The sequence below is a fragment of the Anomaloglossus baeobatrachus genome, chromosome 2 (genome assembly GCF_048569485.1).
Source record: "Anomaloglossus baeobatrachus isolate aAnoBae1 chromosome 2, aAnoBae1.hap1, whole genome shotgun sequence".
Taxonomy (NCBI): Eukaryota; Metazoa; Chordata; class Amphibia; order Anura; family Aromobatidae; genus Anomaloglossus; species Anomaloglossus baeobatrachus.
This window is the reverse complement of record NC_134354.1, coordinates 280,419,612-280,437,643: the sequence shown is the minus strand read 5'-3', so window position 1 is coordinate 280,437,643 and position 18,032 is coordinate 280,419,612. Positions and strand designations below refer to the sequence as shown.

Genomic DNA, 18,032 nt, shown 5'->3' with positions numbered 1-18,032 from the left:
ACACTCACATCTCTGCAGGAAAGCTGACACTGTGTACTAGACGCCGTGTCGCTGGATCATGGCCACATAGCCTTAGACCTCTTTAACACGTCAGTGATTCTGGTACGTTTGTGCTTTTTTTTAAACGTACCAGAATCACTGACATACGCAGACCCATTATAATGAATGGGTCTGCTCACACGTCAGTGATTTTTCACTGCACGTGTCTCCGTGCGGCGTACCCGCGTGTGCGTGATTGCCGCACGGAGACATGTCCATTTTTTTCTGGCATCACTGATGTTCCATGGACCACGCAGTGGTGTGGTCCGTGAAACACGTGCCAGAAAAAAACGTGCTTTTAAAATTAAAATCATTTTTACTCACCCGGCGTCCAGCGATGTCCTCTGCAGCCCGTGCAGCTTGCTGCTTCTGAGCCAGCTCATTACTGTCGCGCATATTCATGCGCGACACAGCCGACCCGGAAGCAGCTGCTGCGGGGGTCAGCGCCGGCCGGATGCTGCACCGCGGGAGCGATCAGCACCATGGAGAGCGGGAGCGGGCGCAGGTGAGTTGATTACTAAGTGCAATCACGGGCCACGGAGAACGGATTCACGGCACACGGAGGGACATGTGCATGTTTTACACGCCAGTGAAAAACGTCAGTGTTTTTCACTGACCTGTGAAACGGGCCTAAAAGTGAGAATATTGTTGCTACAGCAACATTTTGGGTGAAGTAGCTGTGGATTCAAAATGCTTAATATACTCCTGACTAAAATCCTTGAGGGGTGCAGATTCCAAAATGGGATCACTTGTGGGGGTTTTCTGACATATAGGTACCCAAGGGGCCCTGCTAATGTGACATGGTGCGCGAAGTTTATTTCAACTTTTCCAAAATTCAAAATGGTGCTCCTTCCATTGCAAGCCCTCCCATTTTTCCAAACAGAATGTGGAGAAGAAGGAAATGACATCACAGATTTTTTTTTCCAAAGGTCTGTGTTCAACCAACTTTATTAACACTGACAAGTCTTAAAAAACGCACCTAAAAAAAGCATGAAAAACGCATGCGTTTTCGATGCGTTTTTCTCAAAAAGCATTGTTTACAATTCTCCCCTCTGCTAGAGGGTGCGTTTTTTTCCGCGCTGAAAAAAAAGCAACGTGTGCATATAGCCTTAGGGATTTTAAACATATTGGTATACCCAGAAATCTCTCATTACAGTGAAGATGTAGCCTCTCTGACTTTACCAGCACAACAAAGGCAGCAAAATGTCTAAATTAAAAGCAGAGATGTATACTTTCCCTTTCCATGGCCGTTGGCAGTTTAGCTAGCATCAAACTGGTGAAAAATTCCTTTAATAGATGTCAACCAGTGTCATTTCTTATGTTAAGATGACTGTAACAAGGGAATTTTGTCACCAGTTTTTCAGTGTGGAGTTCACTGTTTGGTAGGCACGGTGGTCAGACAGCAGAAACCAACTTAGGTTATTTAATTATAGAGATTTAAAGGAGTTCTGTCAGGGCAAAAAAATAAATTATACTCCCCTGCTCCTGCAGACGCTGCCAGCAGTCAATGGGTCCGTCCTCCGGTCGGCGGCGCTGTGGTGTCACTTTCCTGACACTGCCTGGCCTGGAGTGCTTCCGGGTCGGGCTGTGTGCAGCGTCTTTTTGCGTCATATGACGCGTCAGGGGCAGGCTCCAACCCCCTGATGACACACTGTTGTTCCCACCCACCAGCGCCTCACAAATGTGAGCAGGGACTACTAAATTCAAAGTCCCTGTTCTTCCCACCCACTTTGACGTGCTGGTGGGTGGGAACACATGGAAACTCCATGTGCGTCAATGTGGAAAGGGACAGCCGGTAAAGCCTTCTGCAGTGACACTGTAGGAGTGTTCCCAGGCTGTCCCCGCCCACCGTGTCTCCAAAGAGTGTATCCTTGGGTTTGCCTTCCATCTGGCACTTTGGTCTGTACGCCAGAGGGCAGGGATACCTTGAGGCAGGCTGTTCCCTGCTAGTAGTATTATCCGGACACCTTCCCCTCTTCTGAGCACTTTGGTGCTTGCTCATCACAATTTATATGCAAATGAGCTCCACAAGCAGGATTAGGGTACCGTCACACTTTAACCTGATGTTTATCTTAGTTACCAGTGTCCGCAGCTTCCAGACGCCGACTCTGTGCAAGCGCAGCGTCGCTTGCACGTCGCTGCTGGCTGGGGGCTGGTCACTGGTCACTGGTGAGATCTGCCTGTTTGACAGCTCACCAGCGACCATGTAGCGACGCAGCAGCGATCCTGACCAGGTCAGATCGCTGTTGCGATCGCTGCTGCGTCGCTAAAGTGTGACGGTACCCTAACTCGTGTCCGCAATTATCATTACCCTTTGCTTGCAAGCCCAATAAATCTACGCCACACAATGTCGTAGAGTTTTGGAAAAGGTTGTATTGTACAATTATAATGGACGAGGTTAAATACCTCCAATTATATCATATGGTGAGGTAACAAAACATCTGTTAATTTACAGAAGATAATTGGTTAGTATATATAAACATGGGTTATATTCGTCATGTGGGCTCCATTTCAACGAATTTCAGTTTAGTTATGAGTACACAGTACCAATGCAGCATCCTATCTTTGGAGGCAGTATTGGACAAAGAAATTACTAAGAAAATGATATGGTTACACAGAAAACTGGTTAACAAGTATACTAAGTGTTTATACTTCAACTTATCCTGGGTCTTAATGTCCAACGATAGCCACATAGGCAATATAGATAGACTACTTAGGACATTACAGAATGTGCTGAACACTTTGTGTTTAGAGAAAGCAGAGTTAAAGGTCACAGTCTTCTAGACATCTAATAAGAGACTTGACTACACATTGAACAATACTTTAGAACTATAGAACTTATCTATCTAGTGAATTCATAGATATTTCCACAACAAGGTCATGCACCAAGTGGGGACATTCACCACATCCAGACTTCATTTCCAACATTCAAAGCACCCTGCCTCTTCCTTTCAGGTCACGGTGCTCGTGGGGACATACTCACACACATTTCAGGTCATGCACCAAGTGGGGACATTCACCACATCCAGACTTCATTTCCAACATTCAAAGCACCCTGCCTCTTCCTTTCAGGTCACGGTGCTCGTGGGGACATACTCACACACATTTCAGGTCATGCACCAAATGGGGACATTCACCACATCCAGACTTCATAACCAACATTCAAAGCACCCTGCCTCTTCCTTTCAGGTCACGGTGCTCGTGGGGACATACTCACACACATTTCAGGTCATGCACCAAATGGGGACATTCACCACATCCAGACTTCATAACCAACATTCAAAGCACCCTGCCTCTTCCTTTCAGGTCACGGTGCTCGCGGGGACATACTCACACACATTTCAGGTCATGCACCAAATGGGGACATTCACCACATCCAGACTTCATAACCAACATTCAAAGCACCCTGCCTCTTCCTTTCAGGTCACGGTGTTCGCGGGGACATACTCACACACATTTCAGGTCATGCACCAAATGGGGACATTCACCACATCCATACTTCATAACCAACATTCAAAGCACCCTGCCTCTTCCTTTCAGGTCACGGTGCTCGTGGGGACATACTCACACACATTTCAGGTCATGCACCAAATGGGGACATTCACCACATCCAGACTTCATAACCAACATTCAAAGCACCCTGCCTCTTCCTTTCAGGTCACGGTGCTCGTGGGGACATACTCACACACATTTCAGGTCATGCACCAAATGGGGACATTCACCACATCCAGACTTCATTTCCAACATTCAAAGCACCCTGCCTCTTCCTTTCAGGTCACGGTGCTCGCGGGGACATACTCACACACATTTCAGGTCATGCACCAAATGGGGACATTCACCACATCCAGACTTCATAACCAACATTCAAAGCACCCTGCCTCTTCCTTTCAGGTCACGGTGCTCGTGGGGACATGCTCACACACATTTCAGGTCATGCACCAAATGGGGACAATCACCACATCCAGACTTCATAACCAACATTCAAAGCACCCTGCCTCTTCCTTTCAGGTCACGGTGCTCGTGGGGACATACTCACACACATTTCAGGTCATGCACCAAGTGGGGACATTCACCACATCCAAACTTAATTTCCAACATTCAAAGCACCCTGCCTCTTCCTTTCAGGTCACGGTGCTCGCGGGGACATACTCACACACATTTCAGGTCATGCACCAAATGGGGACATTCACCACATCCAGACTTCATAACCAACATTCAAAGCACCCTGCCTCTTCCTTTCAGGTCACGGTGCTCGTGGGGACATGCTCACACACATTTCAGGTCATGCACCAAATGGGGACATTCACCACATCCAGACTTCATTTCCAACATTCAAAGCACCCTGCCTCTTCCTTTCAGGTCACGGTGCTCGTGGGGACATACTCACACACATTTCAGGTCATGCACCAAGTGGGGACATTCACCACATCCAAACTTAATTTCCAACATTCAAAGCACCCTGCCTCTTCCTTTCAGGTCACGGTGCTCGCGGGGACATACTCACACACATTTCAGGTCATTTACCAAATGGGGACATTCACCACATCCAGACTTCATAACCAACATTCAAAGCACCCTGCCTCTTCCTTTCAGGTCACGGTGCTCGTGGGGACATACTCACACACATTTCAGGTCATGCACCAAATGGGGACATTCACCACATCCAGACTTCATAACCAACATTCAAAGCACCCTGCCTCTTCCTTTCAGGTCACGGTGCTCGTGGGGACATGCTCACACACATTTCAGGTCATGCACCAAATGGGGACAATCACCACATCCAGACTTCATAACCAACATTCAAAGCACCCTGCCTCTTCCTTTCAGGTCACGGTGCTCGTGGGGACATACTCACACACATTTCAGGTCATGCACCAAGTGGGGACATTCACCACATCCAAACTTAATTTCCAACATTCAAAGCACCCTGCCTCTTCCTTTCAGGTCACGGTGCTCGCGGGGACATACTCACACACATTTCAGGTCATTTACCAAATGGGGACATTCACCACATCCAGACTTCATAACCAACATTCAAAGCACCCTGCCTCTTCCTTTCAGGTCACGGTGCTCGTGGGGACATACTCACACACATTTCAGGTCATGCACCAAGTGGGGACATTCACCACATCCAGACTTCATAACCAACATTCAAAGCACCCTGCCTCTTCCTTTCAGGTCACGGTGCTCGTGGGGACATGCTCACACACATTTCAGGTCATGCACCAAGTGGGGACATTCACCACATCCAGACTTCATAACCAACATTCAAAGCACCCTGCCTCTTCCTTTCAGGTCACGGTGCTCGTGGGGACATACTCACACACATTTCAGGTCATGCACCAATCACACGATTTGTCTTTAGTGTTGAAAATGCTGATTGGTGGGGTGCAGACATCTGACACTCCCACTAATCTGCTATTCATCGATGTCTCCCTGACAGAACCAGAAGCAGATGGCTTTGTTCACTGTGTAATGGATCTGCCAGGTTAATTTAGCTCAGTTCAGAGTCACTAGTATGGGAGCTGAGCTGCTGCAGTCTGGCATGGCCACTGCATAGTAAATTTAGCTATCTGCTTCGGGCTCCTTTCACAATGTAGATCTTGCTATGGTGGCTCTACACCCTCTGATCAGATTCAAGCCTATCCTGACGATATTGCATTAACATGCAAAACTCAAAAACTCATTTAAAAGGAAACCTGTCAGGTGGAATATACACAATAACTTACAGATTGAGAAAAAGAAATCTTGTGTGGCATGGCGCACCAGTGAGAAGCGTTGGTGCGCCATGCCACACAAGGCATTTACATTTGCTGTACAGCTGCTATTGTTCGCTGCACAGCGAATGTAAATAGAACATGGCCGGTTCTATTGAGCTAGACGCGCCCTATTGTATTTGCAGCGGCGAATATAAATAGAACGTGGCCACGATTTTAATGGAACGCGGCCGCTTCTATTCAGCCGTCCGTGTTCTATTGTATATGCAGGACTGCCCGCGGCTAAAGTAAATTTGCCATGATTTATTTACAGATTTGTGTCCTGTCTTACTATGTAGGCGCAGAAAACAGACAGGCTGTTGCATTTCCTGGCCGACCCTGCTGGTGCTGGCTTGTTCTCAGCCGATCCAGCACATGAGGACTGTAGGAGGGCTCAGGGTATCTACAGGAGGGCATACAGGAGGTGACCTACAGGCTGGCTATAGGAGGGCGCAGAAGGGCACAGGCTGCTACATTTCCCGGCTAACCCTGCCGGTGCAGACTTGTTCTTGGCCAACCCAGCATAGGAGGGCACAGGGTACCTACAGGCTGGCTACAGGAGGGTACAGGGGACTTACATACTGGTTACAGAAGAGCAGTGGGGGGCTACAGAAGGGCACAGGCTGCTGTATTTCCCACCCTCGGCTTATATGAGGGTCAAAGTTTTTTCCCACTTTTTTATGTTAAAAGTCAGGGGGGTTGGCTTATACATGAGTATATACAGTATTCATTTTATATATATAATCTTTTTCTTCTTTGGAACAAATTCAGCACCAAAGTGAGTCAGAGCTTGGGCAGGACCATAAACTAAAGAAATCAGAAGGCATGTGTTCTTTTAAATTTTATATTGTTGTATTGGAATACTATATCATGCAATTCTCATATATTGATATGAAAACCGGTATTTTAAAATATATATATTTTTTTTATTTTTCAGGCCGAAAACCTGTAAAGAAGATACCTTGGAACAGGGAGGAAGTGAAGGCTATAGAGAAACATATGATTAAATTTATTCATAAATGTAAAGTGCCTGGAAAAAATGACTGTGTGGCATGTATCGCTGCAGAACCATCTGCACTGAAAGACAGAAACTGGCTTGCTGTTAAGTTTTACATAAAGAACCGCATAACAGCTCTAAAACGCAATCCGATAGAATAAACACAACATTTTGAGCCAGGCACCGGGTTTTAAGTTTGGTTAAATTATAGGTTAGCATACTAGAAAAGAACAAAAGAAATTAATTCTACCTAAAACCTAACAGTTCTATCCCCTACTCTGAGCCTCAAACTCATGGGGCTTATAGTAGGTGGAACAGGAAATCCGGTGATGTATTTTTTATACTTGCCCCCATTCCCATACTGTGCTAGTCCACAGTCAGTAGATGCACAAGAAGAGTGACTCTTTTCATTCTATTCTCTATGGGAAAGCAGAGTGAAAAGTCACTTTTCTGTTTATGCTCAGACTTTGGAACGACACAGTGCAAGAATTTACTATAGGGGTATAAAATGACAGTTGTTACACGGATATAAAATGAAAAGTTTTTATTAACAATAAATACTAGACCATGGTAATGTGGCAACGTTTCGGGCTACAAGCCCTTTGTCAAGCCGTAACATAAAATGCGCAGGGTCTAGAATGATAAAATACATATAATCAATTAAAATATTAATAAACACAAAAGAAGATATAAAAAGGTTTACATGTCGTACATACTATAAATGAAACCGGGGTATCCTGATTCTGAATCATAAACACACAATTATGTATATACACATATACACACAAGTACATATGTCGTATCTCCACTAAATAATAGTACATCATAAATCATTTGTTTGTTGAATTAGTCATAGAAAATCCATTGATACACAGATATGCATAGGCTATTACCTTAAGCAGTGTATAATACCATAATATGTCCAGTTATATTATTCTATATAGGGGAGAGAGTTAAGAAACAGGTCCCAGCGACTCCTGTACAATAATGAGTTTTCAAAGATAGTGAGAAATAGCTTACCTAGAGTGCTTTGGTTATGTGACCAACGGCCCCATAATGTAAAGTGTAGAGCTTCAGAGCAGTTGATAGGCAACACCTAAACGTTAGCCGGAGTATTACAGACCGTTGTAAGGCTACGGTACACCCCACGTGGATGCCGGAGCCCGCTGCACCTAAGAGGCACGGGCTCCTTTGCTGCCCACACGCACACGCTGCTGTGACTCCGCATCACCCCTCAGATAGGTAAGATCACTCTTCACCAAGGGTCTCCTGTGGGTCTAATGCTTCTATACACGTGAGGACCGTAGCCTTACAACGCCCTGTAATACTCTAGCTAACTTTTAGGTGTTGCCTATCAACTGCTCTGAAGCTCTACACTTTACACTATGGGGCCGTTGGTCACATAACCAAAGCACTCTAGGTAAGCTATTCCTCACTATCTTTGAAAACTCATTATTGTACAGGAGTCACTGGGACCTGTTTCTTAACTCTCTCCCCTATATAGAATAATGTAACTGGACATATTATGGTATTATACACTGCTTAAGTTAATAGCCTATGCATATCTGTGTATCAATGGATTTTCTATGACTAATTCAACAAACAATGATTTATGATGTACTATTATTTAGTGGAGATACGACATATGTACGTGTGTGTATATGTGTATATACATAATTGAGTGTTTATGATTCAGAATCAGGATAACCCGGTTTTATTTATATTATGTACGACATGTAAACTTTTTTATATCTTCTTATGTGTTTATTAATATTTTAATTGATTATATGTATTCTCATTCTAGACCCTGCGCATTTTATGTTACGGCTTGACAAAGGGCTTGTAGCCCAAAACGTTGCCACATTACCATGGTCTAGTATTTATTGTTAATAAAAACTTTTCATTTTATATCCGTCTAACAACTGTCATGTTATACCCCTATAGTAAATTTAGACCTACAGAAGTAATGGTTCCATCGACTTGATCGTGGGTGACTTTATTGGTTCTCTTGTTGTAAACTCTACGGAAACACGTATCAGTTTTCCGGTATACACCATGCGGTCCCACCACCAAGTGTGGGGTAGCCATTTAATTTGGCCAAGTCCTTCCAGGGGGTTATTGTGTGTATATATTTTTTACTGCTTTGGTCATCCCCAAGTGGCACCACTCTTTCCTTCCTTTTTAGTCAACTATTTTTGTTTTAGAACAGTGCAAGAATGGGTGACCATATGAGTATAAAACCCCAGACTCCTTGGTCCCCCTACTTTCAAGAGGTACTGCATTGCTGTGTTGGGCAGAGAGCATGCGCCTGGGTATTACAACCCGACACATAGCAGGCGGGCGGAGAACAGTGCCGTACGTATTGCAACCAGTACGACATGGCCCCAGCTCTCTATCTTACTTGTCAAATGACAGTACCCCTTTAAGCCCTATATGTTACTTTATGGGATTCATAATAGCTGACAGAGCTCCTTTAATATATCCAAATAAAAGTCCATGTACCTGGGCAACATAAAAATAACTACAAAAATGAACCAATATAAATAGCAAATACACACAGTCAAGCATTGCAAGTGAGTTATTGATATGATAAGGCCAATTAATGTCCCTTTATTGAACAGCTGGCCCTACCCAGCAGCAGGACAACTGCCGCCATGATAATGAAATGTTTGTAAGTGATCAATAAAAACAAGCGACCCCACTGATGTTCGGGTCAAACCAGATTGACCTGATTTCACTTATAATCAGGATTGAGATGCCCAAATCTGATCTTTCTCTCTCCAGCATTAATTTGAAAAACATTTTTTTCCTTCAGTCTTCAAAGTCATCCCTAGTCAATAAAACAACAAAAATGTATGGCAATATACAAATGCAAGAGATGATGGGCAAGTAAAATTATAAAAGATTAAGGTGCTGGAAACAGTTATTACAGAAAACATTTGTGGCAATTGTTTAAAAAAAAAACCTATAATCCCAAAAGTGTGTGTAACACATGATGATCAATATGTGCTAACAATAACTGTCGAGTTGTTGAAGAGGTTCTGTTGTCACAACTTTTTTTCTGCAATATGATTTGGTAATCGGTGTGCCATAGCATGTTGCAGAAATGCGACTTCCCTCCTCCCACCGCTCCTCCAGGTCTTCTCCGGTCCTCTTTGCTGTTGTTTACTGGCAGGTATTCCAGGATGCATTGGTGCGGAGCATTTGACTGCTGTGGAGCAAATCTCACGTTTACAGTGGTCACATGCCCTGCACCACCATCCCAGGCAATGCTTCCACTGTGCATGCCTGGGATTTCGTGAAGGTGCCGCCCCATTCATGGGTTGGAACGCCATCATATGATGTTCGGATACACTGCATCTTCCGGCCTTTAGTCCTTCAGCCACAAGTGGCTACAAATGCTCAAGAAGAGTGTTTCTAACAGAGGTGCTGGAGAGCCAGGATGCCAGAATTGCTCTGGGAACACCATTATTGTCCGGACCAGGACCTTGGGGCGCAACAATAGGCGAGTACACCTGTTTGGTTCCAGAACCCCTTTAGGTTTAATAATAAAAGACTTGTACCTGCATGTCTGAAAGTGGTATAGTACAAGCAAGTGTGCAATATAGCCGCTTGTCCTTTATTTGATATGGTACATTAGGGATATCAATAGGCCCTATTATATGAATAGCACACCTGTAAATCTTGACTGTGCGTTTTGTTTTTCACACTTATTTTCATAGTGCTGTAAGCTTATGTTGCTCAGTTACATAAGCTTTTACTTGGACATATTGAATGGTAAGTATTAGATAGAATGAAATTATTTTTGTTCTCGGTTTCTCTAAAGCATTTTACCATTGCTAACATTGTGTCTAGTTGTTTAGTCAACATGACTAAATAGTTTTGGGTTAATTTCAACTTAAATTTTAAATGGAAAGAAGGTTTCCCAAAAACCCAGGACCAACAAAGGTATTACTAAAAGAAACTCCAAGATTTTGATCTGTTTTACCAAAGGCTTTTTGTGACCTCAGTGTACTCGCCCTCCTTCCACAACTTGTGAACTGTTCTTACTCCACTCTGTTTCAACCCTGCAACTTCAATTGTTTTACATATGTATTTTATATAAAATGTTGAATAAATTTGTTACTTTGGCATTCAATATTTGTCTGTCACATTTATTTATTAATTTACCTACACTGTAGGTCTAACTGTATTACTGTCTAACTTCAGTACTGGGATCATAGTTCGCTCCAACCCCATCCATTGTAGCAATAGCCCAGCTGTATATTAGTACTGCTTTTGTGCTCACTTCATCCAAATCATGTTACCATATGTCAATTGTAAACTAGTCTCTTAAAAACTTAAAGGAGTATTCCGGGAATAGAGAATTCTTGTCAGCCGGCAGGACACCTGTAGGGATAGGGGGCGGACTGGTACTTACCATCATTCGCGGTCTCTTGTCCTGAGCAGGGGCTCCCGTCACCGGCGCTACAAAAACCGGAAGTGTCTGTTACCACGTCATTGTACACGTGATTGCCAGCCACTCACAGGCTTCAGAAGCAGATCGAGCCTAACCAGTGAAGCGTGAGTAGCCGCTGGTAACATGAACGATAGATGCCGGCCCAACACTTTGGGACTTTGCGGCGCCGGTGATGGAGGCTGCTGCATGGCATGGAAGGCCGCCGGTGACGAGACTATAAGCACCAGTCCCCCTTCTCTCCTTACAGGTGTCCTGCCAGGTACTGGGAATTCTGTATTCCCAGAATACCCCTTTAATGTAGAGTTAGGTCATTTTGCGGGAAGGAAATAATAAATGAACTTTAAGGGCCTGAATGCAACATCAATGGTAAAATTGGTAAGGCTGGTGTTACACGCACCATTTTCTATAAAAATCCATTGGCCTGTACTTATCACTCTGTCTTAATCACCTATAGCAACTAATCAGAGGTTGATACCAAAGCTGTGATTGGTTATTATGGGCAAATCAAACAATTTTTGTTCTCAAACAGATTAAATGTTTATACCTGTTTTTTTTCGCAGAAAAATGCTGCTGACAGATTGGCTAGCACTGAACAGGGAAAGTATAATAACCACAAAATGAAAAGCATTGTAGATGGAGCATTTTCTCACTTTGTATTTCTTGGGTAATTGGCAGTTTGTTTAAAAAAACAGCATGGTCTTGGTGTGGTGATTTTTTTTTCAACAAGTTAGGACTCTCCCATACGAATGTATTTGCCCGTCTGTGCAGTGTCCGCAATTAGGGACCAAAGCTTTGGTCCCTATTTGCGGACACTGCACAGACGGGCAAATACGCTTGTGTGGGCGAGCCTTAAATGTAATTTCTCCTATAGACCTCCATTGTTAGTGACCTAACAGCAGAAAAATATCTTAGTCCCCAGGTGGTTAAAACCCTGAGATGTGTGTATTTACAGATGTCCTCAGATGGTCATTGTTCATGAAACGGTCCTCACAAGGATAGTAAAAGTCAGGTTCCTTATTTTAAGCAATATTGATTAGCTCAAGTGATAACTGTGGTTACACATTGCACTAAAATATTCCTATATGATTGCCTTGTTAATATCACTGCAGGGAATGGTAGTCCCCACAATACATGTTCCAGTCAGGTGTCCCTCTAAACCACCAAAAACGAGTATGTGTGTGTGTGTGTGTGTGTTTATTTTCTGTCACTACAGTTTAGTGATGGCGTGTCATACTCTGCAATTACTAATCTTGGACTTAGTGGCAGCTATGAGCTGCCATTAAATCCTTGTTACCCCGATTGCCACGGCAATCGGGATGAGTCAGGTAGAGTCCCGGGACAATCGCATCAAATAGATGCGGCAATTCCGGGCGGCTGCTGGCTGACATTTTTAGGCTGGAGAGCTCCCCATAATGTTGGGCTCCCCATCCTGAGAATACCAGCCATCAGCTGTGTGGCTTTATCTTGGCTAGTATCACAGTATGACTGTGCACCTTCTCTTTGTTTTTTTTTTTTTTTTGTTTTTTTTTTTTTAACCATAGGTTTTGCTGGGGAAGGACTGCAGCAAAACATGTAGCAAGTCCGTGGTAAAAAAAAAAAAACACAGCGTGCGCACAGGACTGTACATATTAGAACTGAGCACAGAAATTTGCACTGCCCTGGTCCAGCATCCAGTCCAGTTGTTTGTAGCCACCATACTAGGCCAGTCTTTTCTTTTGTGATTGGGACTTTGGGCACCTCCTAGCATTTACACGGCCTTGTTATGCCATTGGGACTGAGAATGCGGCCATTAAAGTGAAGACTGTCCTGGTGCAGCTGCAACAGAGGATCAAACTAAACAGCAGACCGCTTCACCCCCCCCACTCCTAGTGTGTGTGTGTGTGTGTGTGTGTGTGTGTATTTTTCACTGTGTAATGCTTGGTTTGTGGACATTGGTGGGGGGGTGGCTGGGGTGGACTGGGTTTTACAGCTGCTTCTGTTTACATGCACATGTTATGGTGCAGACTTGCAAAGATGGACAGAAGTAATGAGCAGTAGACCTGTGAATAAGGGAACTGATGTCTGTATTGTAACGGTATCAGCAGAAAGTTCCAGGTCCTGAATCTGCATATCTATGGGGAAGCCAGGATTGCTCACTGATGAACCCACAGGATGCGTTATGGGGGTTGGGATGCTATGGGGGAAGTGAAAGCCCCTTAGACCAGCAGAAGACCCATGAGGAATGTAGATGGTGATCACAAAGGAACTGTAAGGGCTGTCTGTACTTGCATACAATGATTTTCTGACTATATAAATGTAGAAAGCTGAAATACTTAATATTGCAGACATTTTGGAGGTTTTTACATTTTGAAATGGCTCTCAGATAACCCCTTTTAAATTTATCTTATTAAGGGGATTAGTTGTTAACTTGTTATAAAACTTTTAACCGGACTACCTCAGCTTAATCGATCGAAGGACCCCAACTGTAATATAACAGTGGATTCTTGCCTTCCACAGCGGCACGATTAGTATATGTTCACACAGGGTTTTTTTTTTTTTTTTTTTTGGTGCGTGTTTGCATATATATATATATATATATATATATATATATATATATATATATATATATATATATATATATATATATATATATATATATATATATATATATATATATATATATATATATATATATATATATATATATATATATATATATATATATATATATATATATATATATAATTTTTTTTTTTTTTTTTTTTTTTTTTTTTTTTAAGCTGCGGATTTGCCTTGGTTTTATGCAAATACTGTAAAAAAAATGCTGCTTTTTACAGTCCCAGTAATCTCGTGCGCACACACAAACACCTGCAGATTTTTATTCCTCACGGTTTTGTCAAATACCTGCATTTTTGCTGCAGATTTCAAAGGATGAGTGTCAATTCAATTCTTTGCGTTTGTTTTTTGTTTTGTTTTTTGTTTTTTTCATTGCTACAAGCTAATTTTTTTTTGTAGGAAATAACACACCAAAAACACAGGTGACTAAAAGATTTCTTGTCACAAGATCAGGTTTTCGTCAGGAAAAAAAACTTACTAAAAAAAGCCCTGTGTGAGCATAGCCTCATAGTAATGTCGGCACCATGGTTCCTGGAGAGTGATATGGCTTCTTGTGTCACTTGCAGGTTGCAGCCAATTAACGGAGGCTGTTTGCCGTGATGAAATAGAAGAAGTTGTAGCCGGACATCGGCCGTGTCTGAATATTGATGTGTTGCAGCCAAACTGCCCAATGGCCGTAGTTTGTACATTCTACAAGTCCCATTACATTCTTGCAACATGGGCCGACATTTCTGGAATGCTGTAGCCACTGCAGGAGGTGGGAAGCCATCGTTTTTGTTTTACTTTGGAGCCCAAATTTGTTCAGCAGGGGTTTTTCTGATTCACTGGCTGTGTGAACAAAATGTTAAAATTTAACGTTTATTAATCCCTTTAATAAAAACAATTCATATTCGCACTTTTTTGAAGCCTATCTGAAACTCCCGGTTAGAGAATAACCAGGTTCAGATACAGAAATAAGCAGATGGATTCACCAATATCGGTCCTAATCTGCTATAAAATTAAATATGCATATAAATAGTGTCCCAACTGATGGAGTAACTACTTTAAGCACAACTTTAATACTCAGTTCAGTACTACACACTGGACACTATACTTAATACACTGCCCACTATCACCTAGTGACTGGAATTAATATCCGTGCCTTAAATCTGAGCTAATTTTAATCTAGACCTATTAATAGGCGCATAAAGTATACCCTTTCTCACTGCTCATCAAATATTGCAGACTTAAGGGACCCAATCCCCAGATAACTCATTAATATAATGGATAAAGATACTATTCTAGCCACCCTGGCATATACTATTTCTGCCTGGGTGCATAAATACATTTAGCAACTAGGGTTTTGTTACTGAAAAGTTTAGTTTGTAGCATGCATAAACATATGCTCTCAATAATAATTATATATTTCTTTTTTTTTTTAGGTATGACGTCTTGTTTATGCCCCCATCTTTCCCATTTGGTGGTATGGAGAATCCATGCATAACATTCGTTACCCCCTGTCTACTAGCTGGTGATCGGTCTCTGGCTGATGTGATTATTCATGAAATATCCCACAGTTGGTTTGGAAACTTAGTGACCAATGCCCATTGGGGCGAGTTTTGGCTAAATGAGGGTTTCACCATGTACGCTCAGCGAAGGATCACCACAGAGATCTATGGTATGTAGTTCCTTTTGGTTCTTAGCACATACGAAACTTTGTATTTTTCCTGGTTGATGGTGAGTGCCGCTTCTTGTATTCAACACCGCTTAAGAAGTGCAGCCCAACTTACATCCTTTTCATGTGTGTCTTGTTCAACCGTGGGCAAAAAAACCCCAGCTGCTTCACAATAGCACCGAAGATTCTCTGTTGTTGAAATTGTATTTTTCTTTGATATATATAATATTTATTAGTGCACCAGGATTTTCAGGAAGGTGATAACCCCTTCAACTGTCACTCATGACGTGTAAAATATAATAATATAATATATATATATATATATATATATATAATATATATATATATTATACTAGAAGGTGGCCCGATTCTACGCATCGGGTATTCTAGAATTTACGTATTGTGTAGTTAATGTATGATTTTTGTTTATATATATATATATATATATATATATATTATATATAGATGTTGTGTGTAGTTACCAAGTGTTTGTGTAGGGGCTGTACATGTTCTGGGTGTTGTCTGGGTGTAGCGGGGGGTGAGAGCGGTGTTGTTTGTGTGTTGCGTTGTGTCGTTATTTGTGGAGCGCTGTGTGTCTGTATCGTTGTGTGTGTGTGTGTGTGTTGCGCGGTTTGTGTATGTGTGTGTGTGTGTGTGTGTTTTGGGGGAGGTATGTTTTGTGCAATGTGTGTGTTGTGCGGTATGTGCGTATGTTTGTGTGTGCCGCAGTGTTTGTGTGTTGGGTGTTGTGTGTCAGCGGCGTTGTCTGTGTGTGTGGGTGTCTGGGTAGGGTGGTGTTTGTGGTTCCCTGTGTGTGTGTGTGTGTGTGTTTTGGGGGGAGGTGTGCACCCCCCCCCCCATCGTGGTCCACCCCCCCATCGTGCTCCATCCCCCATGCTGCGCACCCCCTATCGTGCTCCATCCCCCATGCTGTGCACCCCCCATCGTGCTCCATCCCCACTCCCCATTGTGCTCCATCCCCCATGCTGCGCATTCCCCATCGTGCTCCATCCCCCATGCTGTGCACCCCCCATCGTGCTCCATCCCCACTCCCCATTGTGCTCCATCCTCCATGCTGCGCATTCCCCGTCGTGCTCCATCCCCCATGCTGCGCATTCCCCATTGTGCTCCATCCTCCATGCTGCGCATTCCCCGTCGTGCTCCATCCCCCATGCTGCGCATTCCCCATCGTGCTCCATCCCCCATGCTGCGCATTCCCCATCGTGCTCCATCCCCCATGCTGCGCACTCCCAAACGTGCTCCATCCCCCATGCTGCGCACTCCCCATCGTGCTCCATCCCCCATGCTGCGCACTCCCCATCGTGCTCCATCCCCCATGCTGCGCACTCCCCATCGTGCTCCATCCCCCATGCTGCGCACTCCCCATCGTGCTCCATCCCCCATGCTGCGCACTCCCCATCGTGCTCCATCCCCCATGCTGCGCACTCCCCATCGTGCTCCATCCCCCATGCTGCGCACTCCCCATCGTGCTCCATCCCCCATGCTGCGCACTCCCCATCGTGCTCCATCCCCCATGCTGCGCACTCCCCATCGTGCTCCATCCCCCATGCTGCGCACTCCCCATCGTGCTCCATCCCCCATGCTGCGCACTCCCCATCGTGCTCCATCCCCCATGCTGCGCACTCCCCATCGTGCTCCATCCCCCATGCTGCGCACTCCCCATCGTGCTCCATCCCCCATGCTGCGCACTCCCCATCGTGCTCCATCCCCCATGCTGCGCACTCCCCATCGTGCTCCATCCCCCATGCTGCGCACCCCCCATCGTGCTCCATCCCCCATGCTGTGCACCCCCCCATCGTGCTCCACAGTCACACATCAGACAGTAAACACGCACACATATGATCGCATACACACACACACACACACACACACCCCACTTCTCCCTGTGCCCACCGGTGGGCGGTCCACGCAGCTGTGCTGCACGCCGTGCTCCTCTGCCGACACTCACAGATCTGATCGCATACACTCACACACACACACACTCACATACACTCACACACATCCGATCACATACACACACACACACACACACTCACACACATCCGATCGCATACACACTGACTATATCGCACATACGCGCTGACACACTCACAACATCCGGAGATACCACATGCTTCCGGCCATGTGATGCTCCAGCAGGTCCTGGAAGCTCACAGCACAGTATCGCCGCCGAGAAGCAAGCGATATCACGGGATGTTGTGAGTATTTGAGTGTGATCTGATGTGTGTGTGTGTGTGTGTGTGTGTCTGTTCTTATGTGTGTGTGTGTTCCGCCGCTGCAGGACGTGGATGCGATCTGATGTGTGTGTGAGGTGTGTGTGTTCCGCCGCTGCAGGACGTGGATGCGATCTGATGTGTGCGTGAGGTGTGTGTGTTCCGCCGCTGCAGGACGTGGATGCGATCTGATGTGAGTGTGAAAGTGTGAGTGTGCGTGTGAGTCTGAGTCGCGGCAAATCCGTGCGGGGGGGCGGATCCGAGGCGAGCGGCCAATCCGTGCGGGGGGAGGAGCCGA

At 44.5% G+C, this 18,032-nt stretch overlaps 1 protein-coding gene across 1 annotated transcript in view; it reads left to right on the top strand.

Moving 5' to 3' along the window:
* The window catches only part of RNPEP (arginyl aminopeptidase), a 100,016-nt gene that overhangs the window by 29,059 nt on the left and 52,925 nt on the right, over positions 1-18,032 (top strand). Inside the window, exon 5 of the mRNA XM_075333799.1 lies at positions 15,268-15,503. Coding sequence (XP_075189914.1) covers positions 15,268-15,503 — 236 coding nt within the window. The remainder of the gene's footprint in view (positions 1-15,267; positions 15,504-18,032) is intronic.